Source organism: Nelumbo nucifera, chromosome 1 (assembly GCF_055504915.1).
Source record: "Nelumbo nucifera cultivar China Antique chromosome 1, China Antique-T2T, whole genome shotgun sequence".
Lineage (NCBI taxonomy): Eukaryota > Viridiplantae > Streptophyta > Magnoliopsida > Proteales > Nelumbonaceae > Nelumbo > Nelumbo nucifera.
In genome coordinates, this window is record NC_142649.1 from 62,669,451 (window position 1) to 62,689,566 (window position 20,116).

The following is a 20,116-nucleotide window of genomic DNA, read 5'->3' on the forward strand; positions in this document are numbered from 1 at the left end:
AACGGTAGAGTATATAATTCTCTATGTGGTGGTCTTTTTAATGGGCGACAATGTGTAAAAGCTACACCAAAAAGCTCATCTCGGCTATCATTTTAAAGGTATTGATTCAACAACGTTCGCCTCAATTTTCGCTCTTTCCCATTTCAAACCTTCAACTTTAATATTTTCGCCTTTTTATTTTTCTACCACCATTCACCAATACTTTTGTTCTTTCTTTGCTTTCATCTTGGGCCATCAAATACAGATCTGCTCCTCACAGAGGGGCGTCTAATAAGCACATCCACCTGCATTGATAATATCTCCCGTGAATAATAATTTATAAGTATGAAAGATGTTCCCAATGCATGGTAGGATGTACCATATGATGTGTGAAATCGGTGTGAAGCGCCCTGTGTGAGTAACACATCTGGTATTGAGATCTTGCTTTCCCCTGCGAGATCGGGAATATTGTTTGATTGATCGGAATTTCTTTTCTTCTGGCCTGTGGGTCATGGTGGTAGTTGTGGGGCCATTAAAAGAACAAACCATCAGTTAGATTGAAATGATTAGTGCATACCATTGATTATATGACTGGTGATGATTTAGGCAAACTGTTTATTGCATCGGAATTACTTTTGTGATTTATCGCACTCCCAAACATAGCTTAATTACTTTTTGGTCCAACCAAATGGGACAGGACAGTACAGTAGTGTACAGGTTACAGGAACGTATTTTCTTCTCTTCATTTTGCGGGGCAGATGTGTCTCTTCACACTTAACTGATCCCTCTCATACTCTCATTTAATAGGCTTCCGCATTTTCGAATGCTCTGCCTCCCAACACACGAGAAGTTTGTTTTTCTTCATTACTTTTATCTGGTTTCGACTTCAGATCGTCTATTCTTTTTCAGTCGTTGTATTGCCGGCGGCTTTCCGGTCAACTGAACGGATATTTTGGAGGAAGTTGAAGAGTATGCGAGACCTTTCTTTTAAGAAGAGTATGCGAGAGGTTAGATGAATTACACAGGAAAAATGTAACTGCTTCTTACTGCTCTCGATCGAGATATCTCGTGCTTTTTAAATTGCGGGTGTGGATTTATGTATGACTCATTTGAATTTTGTTCTGTTTCGTCTTCTTTCTTTTTGCAAGTAACAGGTCGGAAGAGTGTGCTTTGACAAAATTTTGTTTCGCTTCTTCAAATGCTCGTGATTTAGCCAACTGTGTAGAAGTGAAGTTATAAATTTCAGAGTTGGAGAGATCCAGTACTCCGGGTGAAGTTATAAGAATACAGAAGTCAAGTGAAGATGCCGCAAGAAGCGAACTCTGATTCGACTTTCACCACTCCTTCTAAGAGCCTAAGAGGAGGACTGAAGGGATTGAACTGTCAAGAAGGTTTGTTTGCTGAGGAGGTCATCAATGACGACGAGTTGGCCCAAAGAAAGGCGGAAGAGGCTGGTATGTATTTCCCAAGAATATACTCTTTAATTTTCATCTATCACATACATCTTTCCACGTCCTGCTTCAAAATTCAAATTCCAAATTCTCAGAATTTTACAGTACAGCCTACAGCGCGACACAGGAGTTAAAAATGTGTGTCGGTTGTGTCATGTTTTGCGTCAAAATTCAAATTCCAAATTCTCAGAATTTTACAGTACAGCCTACAGCGCGACACAGGAGTTAAAAATGTGTGTCGGTTGTGTCATGTTTTGCGTCAACCATACGATACAGACAGAGACACGTTCAAATTCAATGTCCAATATTAAAAACAGGTAAAGGAAAAAAAAAGGAAAAGGAAAAGATGAGATTAAAACAGATATGGTGCGACGCTTCATGATGACCCATGATGATGGTACAATCCCCATTGAGCGCTAAACACTAAAGCTGGTGTGGGGTTGGGACAGTGGGTCTCCACCACGCATCCAACCCATCTTACATATTAACTGCTTTGCAACCAACCCCGCCATCTTCATGATTTCGAGATCGGTTGGTATTCTTTGGTAACAGCATCTCAGTGTCAGTGTTGACTGCTGATGCTGAGTGATAGTGTCAACCTCTGCCCCTTATAGCTAAAGAGTCAATTAGGCTGTGTTTGTTTTCTGTTTCTCTCTTGTTTCTCCACCAAACCAAATATCAGCTTAGGATACGCGTCGACATTAATTTGGTCAGGTCAGGTGTAGACCTCGTGACATGTTTCAGAGTATCGATACCTCTCGGCAGAGGCGTATCGGTACTTAGATACACACGAAATTAACTTTTTTTTTTTTTAATTTTAATTTTTGAGGAGTTAAAAAAGGGTGGGGTTTCGAATCAGAACCAAAAGATACGTATTGATTTTTTGAACTTTGCCTCGTGAGATTAATTCAAACGACGCTCGATTCCGCAAGCAGTCCAACAGGCCGTGGAGCACCCAACCCATACCTTGGCTTCCATGGATGCCCGTCACTCACAGATTGTTTGTTTATGTCGGTTTCAATTTTCAAAATTCCAGAGTTTTATCACTCTACCGAGGTGCCCTGTTTTAGAGCTTTTGCCTAATAGGTCAGAGGCATACGCAGTGCATTTAGTAATTAGTACTCTGTTTGGTCAGAGTTTATTCTTTAATTAAAGCTCCAGAGGTAAGGGTTATTACTTATTAGTAGTTTACCATAAAACTTCCATGAACTCATTGGATACCGTCCAGTAATGAATTTGGAATTTGGTGGGACATAGATGGGGCCATAGCACATGCGAAGGGATTCTTTTAACCGTCTTTTAGTGGAAGGAATAAGCTGGGGGTAATTTGTGAACTGTCCCCGGGGGTTAAAATGCCCCTCGTAAATATTCACAAAAATACAAAGGACAGTCACAGGAGGGGAGTCTCATGGATTTAAATTCTTTCTTCTTGTGTACTCGTTTGTGGGTGTGTCACTCAATTCAGTTAAGGGAAATTGTCTAAAATTTATCATGAGTTTTCAATATTTTTAATTTTATAACTGTTCAAAATGTCTCAAATTCATCATGTCAGTAAGTTTTTATTTTCCAAAGCTCATTTTCCTTTAATACACCATTAATACTTCTTAACAGAGGTACCCATGTCAGCATAAATAACAATTTTCATGACCAAATTACTCTTGAATGGTGAATTAGAGGAAAAATTGTCTTTTTTAGTTTTCATTTTTCTTGTTTTTTTTTTGCATTTTTAGTGTTTTTTTTATAATTTCTGTTTTTTTACATTTTTCTATTTTCTACAATCTATAATTTTTCCTGTATTTTTTTGTTATTTATTTGCAATTTCTGTGTTTTTCTATAATTTTTGTTTTTTTACAATTTGTTTTTTCAAATTCTACAGTTTCTATAATTTGAAAATAATTTTTTACTTTGTTTGTAATTTCTATAATTTTTTATATTTTTTGTAATTTCTATGTTTTTATGTATTTTATATTTGAAAGTATATTTTTGAACTTTTTTCCATTTTTTATATCTAAATATTAAAATGGTAATATATTAACACCCATTAATTTATTTTGTATATATTTTATATTTTTCTATAAAGGTTAAAATGGTAATATATTAACACTCGTTAGTCTGTTTAACATCAAGTTAGTGACATGATGAGTTTTAGACATTTTGAAAAGTTGTGATGAGTTTAAGAGAAATGCTGAAAACTCATGGTGATTCTTAGACAATTTCCCTTTAGTTAATGCTTTGGGCGGTTAGATGTCATGCCAATAGCCAGTAGTTGGTAAACAAGGTAAAACCTATACGATTGACTAGAAAATTTTTGATATATTAGAAACTTTTTATATGGGTTTGCTAGTCCCCAAGTCGGTTAGAGTAGGACCGCATATGGAGGGGATTCGAATTGGACATACCTAAATATAAATCTTGAACGCAAGTTCAATCTTACCATTCAGATTTAGATTTAACTGAGATCAATTTCGGATTTTATATACAATTAATAAATTAAATCTAGGGGCAAATGCTAGGAATTATTTCAGTTTTAAATTAAGTCTAGATAAGTACTTTTGGTTGAGTTAAATCAGGATTGGAAAATAAAATGTTAACTTTAATTAGGCTGTGTTTGGTTTAAAGGAAAAAGTCGGAAAAAGAAAGAAAAGATAGGAAAATCATTACAAACCTTGCATTGGTTTTTTCTGCATTTTCATTTCTTTCCTACGTTTTCCTTCAAGCCAAACATAACCTTAGAGTTAGAAATATTTTATAAGGGGGGAAGCACTGCATACCATTGTGTCATCGACTTGAAAAGAAATCAAGTGCATCAGGCGCTTAGTTACTGTTATACTCATGATTTGTTTCTTGAAAAATATTATTAAATTATTAATATAAAATAAAAAATTATGCATTGTATAATTTATGAGCCTTATCTATTTGGAGAGCAAAAATTTAACACTAGATAGGATAAACAATTATATACAACACTATTAAATAATTGGATGGTAACTTAATCCACCATACCTAATAGAGGCAGCAATGAAGAACAGTATTTAAGAGGAGAATCCATTAGAACTGTCTAACCAATTGGTTCTAATGTAATTTCTTGAATTGAATGTACCTACTAACCTCTTTAAACTGTAATGCTATTTAAAAAAAAAGATTGCAACTTATTATTCTCATAACTTTTGTTTGGTAAGTTTTCCATCAAGTATATGACACATTAAATTCTAATACTTGTAATATTTTTCTATCCCCCTTTTCAGGTATGGCTTTTCCACCATTTTCCTTCAATTGGCTAGTGAATAAATTTGATTTAGGAGGCAGTTAGAAGTCTAAAATCTGAATATATTACCAATATTTAGGGATGTCAATGGGTTGGCTTAAATGGTAAACCCGGCTTGACCCGGTTAGGGTCAAACATATTCGGCTTTAGGGGTCGGGTTAGGGTTTTGATTCTTCAATCCAAGTTTGGTTTGGGTTTTGACTGATCTGCCTTGTTGGGTCATGATACCCTGTATATATACAGAGTATTCTTGTAATTTTTGACTTGGAACTCTATAAATGAGAAAAAGTGATTCCTTAGAATCTATAAAACAAATTTTTAACTTAAATTAATGAATTTTAGGTATCAAAATGTGTTAAAAAATACAATTAAAATGTCACAAATTGAATCGGGTTGGTATCGGGTTAGGCCCCTATAAGGTCGGGTTGGATTTAGAAATTATGCATTTTTTAAACCAGGTCAGATTATGTTTAAGTTCAAATTGACTGTTAGAGAGTCGAATTAGGATTGAGGCAAACTCATACCAATATTGTCTAGAGTTTAATCAAAATGAGCGATCGATCATCACTTCTTTTATAGTGATTTTAGTTATGCCTATTATGGACTCATATATATATATATATATATATTGAAGTCTTGATTTCACGTTTTATTTGAAGTATTTATACATATAAAAATTTACTTATAGACTATGAATTACACCTTTTCTGGAAGGCCTCAAAGGTTGATTTAGATTGATTTAATTTAGCTGAATTGCTTTGCATAAGCCACTAAATGCTCATTTGTGTTTGACCCATTTTGGAGGCAAGCCGACTGATTATCTCAACTATTGAGTGCAAAGCAGCTAAATATATAAAGCCAGCCCCTACTAATTTGTAGGCATACCCACTGATCATCTCAACCATTGGATGTAAATTAAAGCAAATGCACAAAAGCAGTTAAATATAAAGCTAAGCCCCCCTAATCCCCCTCTGGCGTGATGACTGGTTTCATTGGGGATCGTAGGGGGTGCCGCGATCAACGGGTTTCGTCCATCCCATAGTCTCTCTACGTGACTCCGCATGGCCATGCTTCAGCACTGTTACTGTTGCAATGGAATTTGTATGGACTAATGTAACGTGTCAAGAAGGGAGGCGGCCCCCAGCTCTCTTCATATGGTGGCATACCTTCTTCTCCCTCTCAGTCTGTCACCAGAGGAGGAGCGTCGAGGTCGGAGCAGGACCGTGAATCACCCAAAGATTACAAGTGCTCCTCTCATATTGACTAATGGAGAGAGGCTAATGGTTAAAGGAAAAGTTGAAATGTGATAGACATAATTTAATTTTCGTCTGATTACAGCTTCAAGAAGGTATCAGGCGGCAGAATGGCTACGACAGATGGATCAAGGTGCGTCCGGAGTTCTACCAAAGGAACCCACCGAAGAGGAGTTCTGTCTGGCCCTGCGCAACGGCCTCATTCTATGCAATGTCCTCAACAAGGTCAATCCAGGCGCCGTGTCCAAGGTATTTTGGATTTTCACCGCTCTAATATGTCCATGTTCTCTCGTATGTATTCGGCTTTTCGCTTTGAATTGTTGATGAAATTACACACCATCAATGGGGTTTATTGAATTGGGAAATCCATGCAACAGGTGGTAGAAAACCCAATTGTTACAGTTCAATCGACGGAAGGCGCTGCCCAGTCGGCGATTCAATACTTCGAAAACATGAGAAATTTCCTAGTAGCCGTTGGAGATATGAAGCTCTTGACGTTCGAAGCCTCCGATTTGGAAAAGGTTTTTCTTTTTCTACCTTCATCTTTAGGAGTTTATACAATTCTTTGGTTCTTACAGACATGATAGGACTAGTCGAATCAAAAGACAAAATGGCTTTTTATTGGCCTCAATTTGTCTAGGATGAATAAAACCAGGAATTGCGTTAACTCGTTTTTTTACTCGTTATGTGGAAGATGCATGTGACATGGAAAAGAACAGTGTCCCGTTGCAATCAAAACTTATTTACTAAACCCAATTCCTTGAAGAACAAGTCGGAAATTTGCTTGAAATAAAGAGTTTGTACCGCAAGCTTATCCTTGAATGATAAGTATCGATATTGATATGAACTGTTATTCTGCTAGTTTAGTTACTTTTGGTATGTAAACTGTGAGTGTTTGGGAATGGAAACTGTGAATGAAGTCAAGGGCATATGTGGTTAACGTTTCTAGTCTGCACGGCCATTGTTGCACAAAACCCGCACAGATTCGAATGTTACAAGAAAATGAAGTAAAATAGGGTAGACTAGCAGAAATCCACAGTAGAAACAATAATGGAGATTACAGAGTTGTGCATAACCTCTCCTAAGAAAAAGCCCAAAACCTCCCGAGTTCTCTCTCAAGCCAAAAGATGTACATAAGAGAAAACCCCCAAACTACATAACTCTTCTTATTCAGGATGGACGCATAAGCTGAATATGGACCAGGTCCATACCATGGTTTTGAAATCCAGACCGGATCGGATGGTCTGACCGGTTGACCAGGGAACCGGTCATGGTTTCAGGTTTAGTTTTGGACCCCAAAACCATGGTTTGGACCAAACAGTCAGACCGTTTGACCCAAGAACCGGTGGTCAAAGTGGTTCCATTTCCGGTCTGGTTTTTAAAACTGTGATCTACACTTCCACCACAAACCACTATGAAATTTTGCCTTTAGGTTTTTCTCAACTTAGGTCATGAAGCAGGTTGCAATAAAAGAATTAACAGCCACTATAGACTCTTAACTATCTTTCGTAAGCGACAGTAGATTATCCATTTGAGGACCCATGTAGCAGATCACTGTGCTTTTTTACAAATGCACGATCAAGTGTGTTTTTCTCTCTTCAAAGCAAAAAAAAAAAAAAGTGTATTTTTCTCTCTTTTTTCACCTTGTTTATTTGGATTACCATCTTATCAAGTTTATTAAGTATGAAGTTCTTATTTTAGTGATTTTCAGCATCTTTTTGCCCAATCAGTCCTTGTATGGTTCTCAGCATATCCAACTAATTAGTTTTTCCTCTGAATATTTAAAATTGTTCTGTACAGGGAGGCTCATCTGTTAAAGTTGTTGACTGCATTCTCTGTCTGAAAGGATACCATGAGTGGAAGCAAGCAGGTGGCATTGGGGTTTGGAGGTATGGTGGGACTGTGAAGATAACATCTTTACCCAAGGGGTCACCATCCTCCTTAATTGCCAGTGAAAATGCTGATGAGCCATTGGATGATCCTGATTTGTTTCACAATAAAAAGCTGGAAGAATTTCTCCTTTTTTCTACAAAGATGTCACATGAAGAATCTAACACGACAAAAGCTCTGACTTACCTATTTGATCACTTTGGCCTTGGGTTACTACGGGCTTTTCTTATGGAGTGGAATGGGATTGAGGATTTTTCCTTAAATGCAATGGTAGGTAAGATCCTTTCCTTTTGTAACGATATTGATATTTGCTGTCTTTTGTTCATCCTTGATTAATTTGTGGAACTTAGATTCTGAACTCTGTAAATCTTAAGGGGTATTCTCCACCATGAGTAGTGGCTTACCTGTTTGATCAGTTTGCTTTCTTTTGTTCATATTTGATTAATTTGTGGAACTGGTAAGTCCTAGGGGGTAGTCTCCACTGTTGTTATTTCAAGAAAACTGGGCTGGAAAGTTGGTTTGAAAAAACATCTTCTAAAAATAAAACTACATAAAATACATTCTTGGCTGTGTATCATTTTTCAATTTTTTGAAACTAAGCCAGAAATATGTTATTGAACTTCTTGTTTCAAAAGCATGTTTTTTGGTGGTTTTGATCATGTTTCAAAAAGCATACAATAATTGTAAAGAGATTTGGATCAACCAGATATTAGTTCATCTTTCTTATTTTTCTTTTTCATTTTTGTTTTATTTATAATTTGGACCCAAGTCTGTTTAGATGTGGGCTAGTTTAATTCTAAGGGCTTTAAAGCAGCACTCGTAAAAGGGTCTGAAAGTAATTTTAGGGGCCATTTGATAACAGCTGAAGTTGCTGAACTAAATGACTTATTACTTTATCTTTTGTTGGATAAAATAGTTAAATAATGTAATATTCTAGGTTATAGTAAACTACCCAATTCCAGCTTCAGTCATTAAGGACCTAACCTCCTTAAAATCTTATTCACTAAAAGACAGAGCAGTAAGCTTTTCAGTTGAGCCACTTCAGCCATTATGAAACGACCCTTAGTGTCCATGCAACATAACTGAATAAAACCCCAAGTTAACCTTCTTGAAAAGCATCTTTTTGTTGATTTCAGACATAATGGTATTTTTTTTAAATGTATTGTGTAATGTTATGTAACAAAAAGATATTCAGGCACAAGGGTATTTTACTAAATCAAACTAACAATATTTTCAGTTCGTTTGGAGAAAACATATGTACAAGAACATGTTTTTTCTGTTTTATTTATGTGACATACTTTTTTAGAAACAAGAAAAACAAAAATATTCATGTTGAACAGTTTTAACTTTTAAGAACACCTCTTCGGTGCCATGGTATTGTGTATTGTGACCCATCATCCTCCTTGGGGGAAAATGATATGTAAAGAGAGTCATGTGCAAGCCAGTTCTGTTAAAACTCTCAATTCAATTCCAATGAAACTGGTCATGTTGCTACTTGACATGTAAGAGGGATGAAAATTTTCACTTGCCACAAGTCATCATTGCATTAAGAATACCATAGCATTTTCATGGAAAGCATTTCTCTGTTGAAAATCAATTGTCTGAAGAGCATAGAAAGATTGCCTTTTGTCTGCATGAAAGCAGTATGCATTCTGTGCTTTGCAAAATAGAAATCTGGTACTTGAAATTTATTGGCAGTTAACTGCTTAACATATTAACAAGTCTTTTGACAAGTTCCCTTACACCAGTCTTGTCTACTTGCTTGGCAACCATCTATATGAAAATCAGCCAAGTCAACTATAGTTTGGTTGAATTCACATATTATAAATTTGTAATTTGTAACTACCACTCAAATCTCAGTCATTGCTGAATTCCAAGCACTCGGTTAGGTGAATGCTGGTTTCTATTATGACTGATACCAAGTGCAAAAAATGTAGATCAACTAGACCACAACATGTCAAATAAGAATCACATAACTGGAAATATCTTCATTTCCAAGACCCTCAGTTGAAGGACTTTTGTTTTCTTCAAAAAAGTTGTTATTTCATTTTAATTTATATTCTTCCTTTGTTTTATTTTTATTATGACTGAGATAAAACTATGTATATTCATGAAAAGAAAAAGAAAGAAAACATGCATTGGATATAATGTTATTTAAATTTTCAAAACTTTTGCAGCTAATTGATGCTGTGATTGGCAAGGTAGTTAAGGATTTCAGAGGGCTCATTGTTTCACATGGAAATCAGGTAGTAATGCCATAGAAGAACACTTGTTTTGTGGGAATGTATTTCTTTCCATTTTACTGGTTCAGAGACTAACCTTTTGTCATCTTCTACCTTCATATACAGCTAATGTTGCTTTTGAAAGAAATCTTGAAAGGTAATGCTGGTTCTGCAACAAATGCAGACTTCCTAGATGCCATTTCACAATATCTTGCCCAAAGAACACATGGAATATCAAGTGCCTCAAAGTTCTGCATTTGTGGTGGAAAGCCTCGTGAAGTCAGTCTTGGTGATAATCATAATTCCAGTCATGCCAAAAGACTTGATCTTCAACAGAAACAACTTGAGGTATGAATGTTGTTCACATAGAAAGATACTCCATTTGGTTGATGCATCCCTTTAATTTTCTGTTTTTGTTCTCTTATCCTAAGATTTCTAGGTGTAAACATAACGTGAGGAGGCAAAATAGGGTTTTTCTCAGGTAATTATGAGCAGGGGTCTCCTAGCAATAGTGCTGCCATGTGCACACATGCTGGTGCTAATCCCATCTTTTAATCCCCCACCTAGGAGATGTCATGGGCAATATTTTCTTAAATGAATGGATCTGAAAGTCACATATTTACCATTTTTTAGAACCCATTTATTTGCACATGGATGTTGTAGAATCCTGGTTGCTTCTGCTTGTAATCACCTAACAAATTCTTCATTTAAACTTTCAGTACTGAGTTTTGTTGACATTTAATTCTGATTTTGAATCCATATAGGTTTCTTGCACATCATTATTATTATTATTCCTTCTACATTTTCAGGAGCTAAAATTAATCTCTCAAGAGACAAAAGCTGAGGTTGAAGAAGTTAATTTGAACTGGGAGGATGAGCTCAAAAGGCTTGGTGAGAACTTGGAAATTTTTGTAATTTGAGAGTACTAGTTAAGGAGAAAATCCTCAATTAGGTTTATTAGTTTTTCTATGCCCGTGGCTAAAGGTATAGGGTTAACTCTATCATTTTCGTTCATTGTATTAGAGCATCATATTAAAAGCCTTGAAGTGACTTCTTCTTCCTACCACAAAGTTTTGGAGGAAAACCGTCTACTCTACAATCAAGTACAAGATCTAAAAGGTAAGTTTTCTACCTTGATATATTTTAGATCTGTTAAGTTTCATAAGAGTTTTCATGTCTGGTATAATGTGAATTTCTCACAGGAACCATCAGGGTTTACTGTAGAGTGAGACCCTTCTTACCTGGACAATCTGATGGGCAATCCACTGTGGATTACATTGATGAAAATGGGAATATCATGATCATAAATCCTTTTAAGCAGGGAAAAGATGCAAGGAGGATATTCTCATTTAATAAAGTATTTGGGGCAAATGCCACACAACGTAAGTTTTCTTTTTGAAATTAGGATTTATTATCATATGGCAAGTATATTTATGGTTTCTGTTTATAGTATACCTAACTGAACTTGACAAAGCCTTATCCAAAACACATTAAGTGGTGGAACCATCAACTTGCATCAGATCACTTCTTACTAGTTCAATAGGTGGTCTTCTATTCACATATCTGGACTTTCTTGGTCCACTTTCCTCTCATTTTATCACTTAAAAGGTTACTCATGTTTTTCCACAGATATTCCTATTTCTAATCCCATCCTTATTAGTTTTTGATACTCTTCCACCTCAACAGCCTCATGGAAAGAGAAAACGATATATCTTGGTTCCCTTTGAGATAATTGGCATTGAAAAAAAGGTTTTATTTCCCTAGGAAGTATCAACTTTGTTTTGTTTTCAATTGCTAAACCACATGTTACAAATTAAAGAATCAACCAGAAAGAAAAAAAAACAAATATACAAAGAAATACATAAATAATTGAGAAGATAAGAGGTAGTCATCAAATTCTCCATTCATTTTTTTTGCATCTTGTAGAAGGAAGGAAAATTTAAGTAAATCAAACAAAAATCTTTGAAGATTTTTTCTATATATTTTATTTCCATATCATTAAGAAACAATTTGCTTTTGTATGGTTCTAATGTTTGTGCATGTGGTACACAAAATATGGCCAGACTATTATATCAATGAAGTGGACTGTTTCCTGACTTTTTATCCTGGGTAAAGAGAAATAAATCTACAAAAGGCTATGTGTATTTTGTGATATTTTATAAAGTACTCATGCTGTTTCTTTCTCCCTTTTTACAGAGCAAGTTTTTGTTGATACCCAACCACTGATCAGATCTATTCTAGATGGTTACAATGTTTGTATCTTTGCATATGGACAGACAGGCTCAGGGAAGACATACACAATGGTAATCTTAAGCAATAATGCAGCATATATATATAGATTTTAGGGATTTTTCATGTGCTGAAGTAGGTAAAGAGGGAATAATAAATGTCTTGTTTGTGATCATGTGGATTTGGCTGAAATTAGTTTCAAAGAAAAATCTTTTAGATAAGTAGTTTTCATTGAAGGATTTTCTTTTCTGGATTTTAACTGAATATTTGTCCTAGACTAAATTTTTATGAACACTTTCTGATAAATGTTTATCAAAGATATACCTTGAAACTAAACTCACATAGGCTTTACGCTAGTTCTGTCAATGGGTCGAGTTGGACCCGACGGACCGGAACTGATTGGGTCGGTTTTGGTTCTAGGAATCGGAACTGATGGGTCAGTTCTGGTTCCTGATATATTGTCCCGATTCTTATCGGTTCGGAACCAGTTCCACCCAGTCCCGAAGTAGATTTATTATTATAATCAGGTCCATCAGGTCAGACCTGATTGTCCCGAGAACCGATCAGTTCAGTTCTGGGTCTAAAATTACAAACCCGATTAGGTCCGGTTCGGTTCTGGGTCCTTAGTATTTCTTGCTGGGTCGGTTCCGGTTCTACCTGGACGTGACCCAGACCCAACCCATTGACTCTCCTACTTCACGCAGCCTAATCGTCATCATCATCATCATTTAAAACTTTCAGGCGCAGTTGAATGAATCTCCTGTTTTTCTCTTGATAGCTATGCCCTTTGTCAATAGGAATCCCTTTAAATAATTATATATTATATGATCAATGCCTTTTCCCTTCTCTCTTTTTAGGGTGTTGATCCCACATTGGTTGTTACAGTTTACTACCAACCTACCTATGTCCCAATGATGCCCATTTATTGTTACCATCTCACTTGGAATTTTCTTTTTAACCTATTTTCCCTAAACACAACTTTCTCCCCCGCCTTTATTAAAAACAAAGATAACTAAAAGTCGTAGAAAATAGACTACTGTGCAGTATTTCCATTACCTTTTGTTGTATAACTGGATGACTGTTTTTTACATGACTTTCATTTTTCAGAGTGGACCAGATCTGACAACACAAGAGACGTGGGGCGTAAATTATCGAGCTCTAAATGATCTATTCCGAATATCAAAATCGAGAATGGATATTATAGAGTATGTAGTTGGTGTTCAAATGATTGAAATATATAATGAACAAGTGAGGGATCTATTGGTCATTGATGGCTCTAACAGAAGATATCCTTATTCCACCTCCTGAAGAAAAGGAAGATGAATGAATAATTTGTCAACCACCATGAATTTCTTTTCATGATATGTTTTTCCTTTTTCATATGTTAGGGATCAATTTTCTTTTTTCGAAGCTATTTCAATTTGGTTCAATTCATGATACCCCCAAGCCCCCAAAAAGAAACAGACATACGATGCCATTTCTTTCCAATAAAAAGCAATACTTTAATGTCATTTCAGTCCCTTAACTGCTTGTACGCTAGAAATACGGAACAATTCTCAATTGAATGGACTTAATGTACCTGATGCAAGTTTAATTCAAGTTAGATGTACCCAAGATGTTCTAGACTTGATGAGAATTGGCCAAAGGAATCGTGCTGTTGGTGCTACTGCACTTAATGAACGAAGCAGCCGTTCCCATAGGTAGAATATTTCTTCTTCTCTTGTTCTTTATTTTGATGATCTTATATTCATTGATAACTGGCATTTTTCTTTTCTCTATTGCTATAATTGCATTATTTTCTGATCTTTTTTCCTTTTCCTTCTTAAGTGTGTTAACAGTTCATGTCCAAGGAAAAGAATTGGCCTCTGGATCCATCCTTCGTGGTTGCCTTCATCTAGTTGATCTGGCTGGAAGTGAGCGGGTGGACAAATCTGAAGCTGTTGGAGAGAGATTGAAGGAAGCCCAACACATAAACAAGTCACTCTCTGCACTTGGAGATGTTATCTCTGCCCTTGCACAAAAAAGTACACATATCCCCTACAGAAATAGCAAACTTACCCAAGTATTGCAAGATTCTTTAGGTAATAATTCACATCCTTGTTTGTGAGCAGAAAATCTATACTCTTGTTTCTAACAAAGAATTTTCCTTTCCCTTAGTTAACTGAACTAAAATGCTAGAATAAGTTACTCCATTATGTATATCCCATGCACATAATTCTCCGACCTATCACTGAGTGGTTCAGGTGCAATAACTCCCTTTGGAAAAACGAAAAAAAAAATGATCAATTTTATTTGATGGTGTTAATATTATAAACATAACATTTGTAGGAGATATAACTGATGTGATTTTTAATTCTCTTATCATTTTCTTGTATATATTAGGTGGTCAAGCCAAAACCTTGATGTTTGTACATATCAATCCTGAAGTTAATGCCATTGGGGAGACAATAAGCACACTAAAGTTTGCTGAGAGGGTGGCATCAATAGAGCTAGGGGCTGCTCGCTCTAATAAAGAAACTGGTGAAATCAGAGAACTTAAAGAAGAGGTTGGGTTATCAGTGGTCCCATAATTTCATTCTGCTTTAAAAGAAACTTTGCATTCTAACGGTATCTCAAACTATTGGTTTGATCTTTTCAGATCTCAAATCTTAAATTGGCATTGGAGAGGAAAGAAGCTGAGCTACAAAAACAGAAACTTGGGAATAGTCGAATTGGTATGGAGTCCCAAAAAGTGATAACAGTCTCACCGTTAAGCGTGTCGAGATATGGAACCAGTGTCAGTGTGAAACCAGAAAGTAGTCAGTTGTCCACTGATGACAGTAGAAGCATTGAGGTCTGTAGTAACATATAAAGAAACTGAACTCAACTAAATCTTGTCCCACTCATATATTTTCTAATTAAAAAATAAAAATATTCCTATGATTTGAATATTTTGAATGGGCACTAAATTTCAGGCCAGAAGCTGTTCTTCGGGTAAGCAGAGGCGGTCTCATTTTTCCTCTCGGTTCACAGATAAGGATCAAATCCCAAAGATGCATTTTATTGAAGAGAACTTCATCAACTCTGTAAAACAAAGGTCACCTTCCCCTCCTGTGAGGAGATCAATATCTACTGATAGAGGGGCCTTAGCTAGAAGCAGGCTCAAGCTAGACTCTTGTGACAACTCGCCCATGGTGAAACCACATCTTCCAGCCAGAGTTGCTCTCAATAAATCTGTGGCAACAATACCAGGGCTCCAGGCAAATGATAACTTAAAAGGGTGCCGTGGTCCACTGGAGCTAGAGAAGCAAGACAATGTGTCTGATGTGTTCTACAGTCTCCAAAATTTGAACTCAAGGAAAGTTCATCCTGAACATGAAGAAGAGCAGTTTAAGCAAGCACTAAATATCAGGAAAGGAGGCATTAGGAAAAACAAGATGGAGAGTAAGTCTAAGATCAAACATCAGCTGCCCACATTGCTTTTGGATGCTGAAGTAAAGATGGAGGAGACTCGAAAGAATGATTTTTCTGAGACAGAAAATGAGAATGCGCTTATTGGATCACCAATATATGGTAGTTTGAGGATGAAAAAGCATAGACAGAACTTTGCAAGGAGCTCTCAAAATCTTGAACCAAGGTAAGATAAGGGTGAAAGTTTTCTTTTTGGTTCTTTTGGCTGCATGGTATACTACTTGATTGAAGATAAGGGTGAACTAACGTGCCAGACTGTTATTGGGTCTACCCTATTGTGATCTCAAGTGCAAAGTTTAGATTACAAAATATGTAGTAGACACACAAAGGAAAAAAAAAAGCCACATTTGCTACAACAGTGTTGTAGCGCTGTGCTAAAACAATTAAATCAAAACCTTTGATGTGTTGCCAACGCCCCACCTTGAATTAGATGAAGTGACTTCTTGGTGGGGCCACTGTAATACATCTAAAGCCATGATTTTCGGGTTTCAGCCCTGCGCTACGACAGTGTCATAGCAAAAGTGAACTTGAAAAACAAAATGTAACTAGGGGGCATCTTTCTGCTCAATTTTACCTTTCTGAGTTCTGACAAATCCAGGATTCCATTTTCTTTCCAGAGGATCAGTGCAGGCAGTTGACCAACCGTTGATAGGGAAGAATGAATACAAGCTTCCTTGTTCAATCCGCTGTGGGAAGGATGGAATCAACATTTCCATGCTTGACTCTAGGAGAATCCGATCTTCATCCCATGGGAAGTCCATGATTTGACCTTAAAATTCCTCAGTATATACTATCATAGTCATTTTGTCCAAAATTGTTGGTTTCTTTTGTACAGTGACAGGGCCCAGAGTTAAGTTATTCTTTCAATTACAGGATGTTGAACCTGTTGAAGGTGATAAAGGTTTATTTTTTATTAGCTGGAGTTGTGTATGTCTCTTTTCCAGTTCAGTATAATTCTGACATCAACTATGCATCGTAGAGCACATATCCATAGACTGATACTGGCCATAGTGCTATGGTGCTTGAGTTCTCTGTGTTTGTAGTTTGTACTGGTATAATACTAGTCCACAATATTTTAATGGAGTTGTGTGACAGGAATCCCTTTCTTGTTCTTCAAATGGGATTTATAATGGTTTATCACTTTGTCTATAATGGGATGTGCAAAAATCATCTTCTGCATTTTCTTTTTCTTCTTCCATCCCCTGTTTTCCCCTTCTTTCTGATGTATCTACATTATCACCGCACTATAAGAAGATTCGAACGTAGGTGAGTAGGTCTTTAGATTGAAAGGTAGCAATTCCACCACCTGCACCATATTTCACGTTGTTGTCATAAGTGCAGAAGCTCTAAAAATAGCGCATTCCATCAAAAAAATTAAACAAAAAAACGATTACTAAAGTTTATATATTTATGAATATTTATTTAACATGAATTACTTTGGTTTCGTGAGAATTAAGATGCACATTAACACTATTTAGTTCTTCCATCATATTTAAAGTTTCTCAAGTTTAGTATAATTGATGCTTTCGTATGATGTATTTGGGTTGATATATCTATATGTATCAGTGTATCTCAATATTTCTTTTAAAGTTGAACTTTAGGCTGCGTTTGGAAGAGATGCAAATGCTGGATCAGTGCATTAATGCATTCCGGTTCAACTTTGCACTCGTTTGTTTTAAGCAAAAGAATGTATCGATCATTGACATGAAAGTGGTAAGGTGTCAAATTTTACTTTGATTAAGAAAGAAAATATTACTTCGATTTTTACGAAGCAAAAATTTACTCCCATTTATCATCGAAGTAAAGAAGAGACTAGTTTGCTTCCATCCTCCATGACTAACACCGGAAAGATGATAATGGATACTTCCAAGAACACATTTCCTGCCGTCGATGACCTCTAAGTGGTGTGTTTCTTTTTCTTTAGGGAACCCCTTAGACATCGACTGCTTCAACTCAGATTTGTTTCACCACTTCTAGTGCAAACAGATGTGTTTCTTCTTCTTCTTCAGCAAACCCCTTAGACATCAACGACTTCAATTCAGTTCTGTTTCACCACTTCTAATGCACATTGGTGTGTTTCTTCTTCTTCTTCTTCAGCAAACCCCTTTTGTAGGCTAAGACTGGTTTGCATCGACGACTTCAACTCAAAGCATTGTCAGATCAGTGTGTTTCTTCTTCCTCGTCAAAACCCAAGGCATCAGCATCAACTCAAGTCTGATTGATCGGTGTGTTTCTTCTTCTTCAACAAACCCCTTAGAAATCAATGGCTTCTAATCTCAGAAGATTCTGGCATGACTTCAACACAGATCTGATCGATCACTATGTTGCTTCTTCCTCAACAAAACCCCAAGGCATCAGTAGCTTCTGATTGTAGGAGATTCTGGCTAATACAATGGTCAATCTTGCAATCTGCAACCTAGATCTACTCAATCGATGTGTTCTTCTTCCTCATCAAAACCCAAGGCATGATAGCTTCTAATCTCAAGAGATCTATTCGACTGTGTTTGATTTGCGTAATACGCTTATGATCTTTCTCTATTTTAGATATATGTCAGATGCTGTTTTGTTTTTATATTTTATTTTTTGTTTACAGGTCACATCGTATCTATATGTTTAATTTGAATTTGCATCATTCAGCTTCCAAACGCCAAAAAAAGTGCATGCATTTATTTACCAAACGAAATGAGAACAAACCATAAATGTAAAAGCGAACCGCTTTGCATTTTAGGAACCAGGTAAATGTGAATTTATACCTTACACATTTGCATTTATATTGCTTCCAAACGAAGCTTTAGGCTTAGTTTTGGAAAGAGTACAAATATAAATATATGCAAAATAATACAAAATAGGGGTGAGCAAATGGGTAGGTTTTACCAAGAACTAACCTTGAACCGGCCATGAACCAACCCTACCTGATCTGTTACAGGGTAGGGTTTGGTTCCAAATTCTTGGAATCGAACCCCACTCAGGCCAGTTTTAGGGTCTAGGGGTTAACCCTACTTGAACTAACCCAATGAACCAACCTTGGTTGACGTTGGTGAAACCTGCCTTGGAACTGAATTTTCCTTGAAATATACCCTAAAATACTTTTGGGGATTTGAAGATTTAAACCCAAGCACTCATGGTTACAAAAGGCCATTGTCTAAGGCCAGAACCACCCTTCACAGGGTAGGTCTGGTTCCAAAAACCTAGAGTTGACCCCTATAGGGTAGGTTCCAGGTTCCGCCATGGAACCGAACCGAACCACCATGGTTACAAAAGGCCATTGTCTAAGGCCAGAACCACCCTTCACAGGGTTGGTCTGGTTCCAAAAACCTAGAAATGACCCCTATAGGGTAGGTTCCAGGTTCCGTCATGGAACCGAACCGAACCGACCCATGCTCACCCCTAAGGTTTTGCACTCTACAATTTTTTGATAAATCCAAAAGGGGGATACACAATACGGGGGCAATCACTACAAATAAAAGAGAGCGATCAAGGGAGATCATTTAAGGTTATAGGAAACAGACCGGTTAACTACAGAAATAGCTTCATGAGCCAAACAATCAGCTGCTTGATTTGCTTCTTCTCGGAATACATGGCTGTATGTTAGGCCCTTGTGTAAATGATCTCTCAGCTCCCAGCATCCTTGAATAATCCTTCTTAGTCTCCACGGGGGTTTGAGTTGACATTGCAGACTTTGAATCACCAACTTTGACTCACCTTCAATTATAATGGGTTGATCCTTCAAGTTTAGCGCCATGTTATGAGCTTCCCATGCTGCCCAAGCCTCAACCAAATTGATTGTAGTAAGACCAAAGAAGTAAGCTTTAAGATCCACTACCTCTCCTAAGTGATTCTTAGATATGCAGGCTATCGAGCACACCTCTCTACCAATACAAGAGGCATCAAAATTGATCTTTATAGCACCAAACTCGAGAGGGCACCAAGAGGTTAGCTCCCATGACTTTGAGGAGCTTTCATTTTCTTTCCCCTTTGAATTATTTACAAATTCTAAATGGGCCTCAATCACTCTTTTAACAACTTGAGGGGATCAATGGCATTAGAGAATGTACTCTTATTTCTATTCTTTCATAAGTACCAAAGGATAAAGCACATTTTTTTTGGCAGTGGTTTTCACTCACTTTATTATTACTACAAATCTTGGACCACCAATCTTTTAGAGAGGTGTGAGTATCATTTGGTTTCTCAAGAGGAGGAAGGATCTACCAAGTTTGCTTTGCAAAATTACAATTTTTGAAAATATACTCCAAATCCTCCTCCTCCCCACACATGCTACAATAGCCATCCACATTCATACCTCTTCCTCTAAGCAACGATTTTAATGGGAGTATTATTCAGGGGAAGAAATAAAAATACTTTCAACTTTGGGGGACA

The 20,116-nt window shown here is 36.6% G+C and overlaps 1 protein-coding gene across 2 annotated transcripts; it reads left to right on the plus strand.

Moving 5' to 3' along the window:
* Positions 1-749: 749 nt before the first annotated feature.
* On the plus strand, positions 750-16,833 carry KP1 (kinesin-like protein 1). 2 transcript variants are annotated; one of them, XM_019197208.2, is made up of 18 exons: positions 750-1,011; positions 1,134-1,433; positions 6,034-6,197; positions 6,326-6,469; positions 7,749-8,108; positions 10,016-10,084; positions 10,187-10,408; positions 10,870-10,951; positions 11,084-11,179; positions 11,263-11,442; positions 12,257-12,363; positions 13,397-13,575; positions 13,825-13,989; positions 14,117-14,370; positions 14,672-14,835; positions 14,928-15,122; positions 15,244-15,905; positions 16,357-16,833. In XM_019197208.2, the coding sequence occupies exons 2-18, from the start codon at positions 1,283-1,285 to the stop codon at positions 16,505-16,507; spliced, it is 3,345 nt and encodes a 1,114-aa protein (XP_019052753.1). In that variant the 5' UTR covers positions 750-1,011; positions 1,134-1,282; the 3' UTR covers positions 16,508-16,833. The 2 variants fall into 2 exon arrangements, with proteins under 2 accessions (XP_019052753.1, XP_019052754.1); XM_019197209.2 differs by having other exon boundaries at positions 810-986.
* Positions 16,834-20,116: the final 3,283 nt, after the last annotated feature.

Coding starts and splice junctions, on each gene's coding strand:
- KP1 (XM_019197208.2), top strand. CDS start 1,283: ATGCCGCAAGAAGCGAACTCTGATTCGACTTTCACCACTCCTTCTAAG. Junction 10,409..10,869: donor TTCAACAGAAACAACTTGAG/GTATGAATGTTG, acceptor CTACATTTTCAG/GAGCTAAAATTAATCTCTCA. Junction 11,180..11,262: donor TCAAGTACAAGATCTAAAAG/GTAAGTTTTCTA, acceptor AATTTCTCACAG/GAACCATCAGGGTTTACTGT.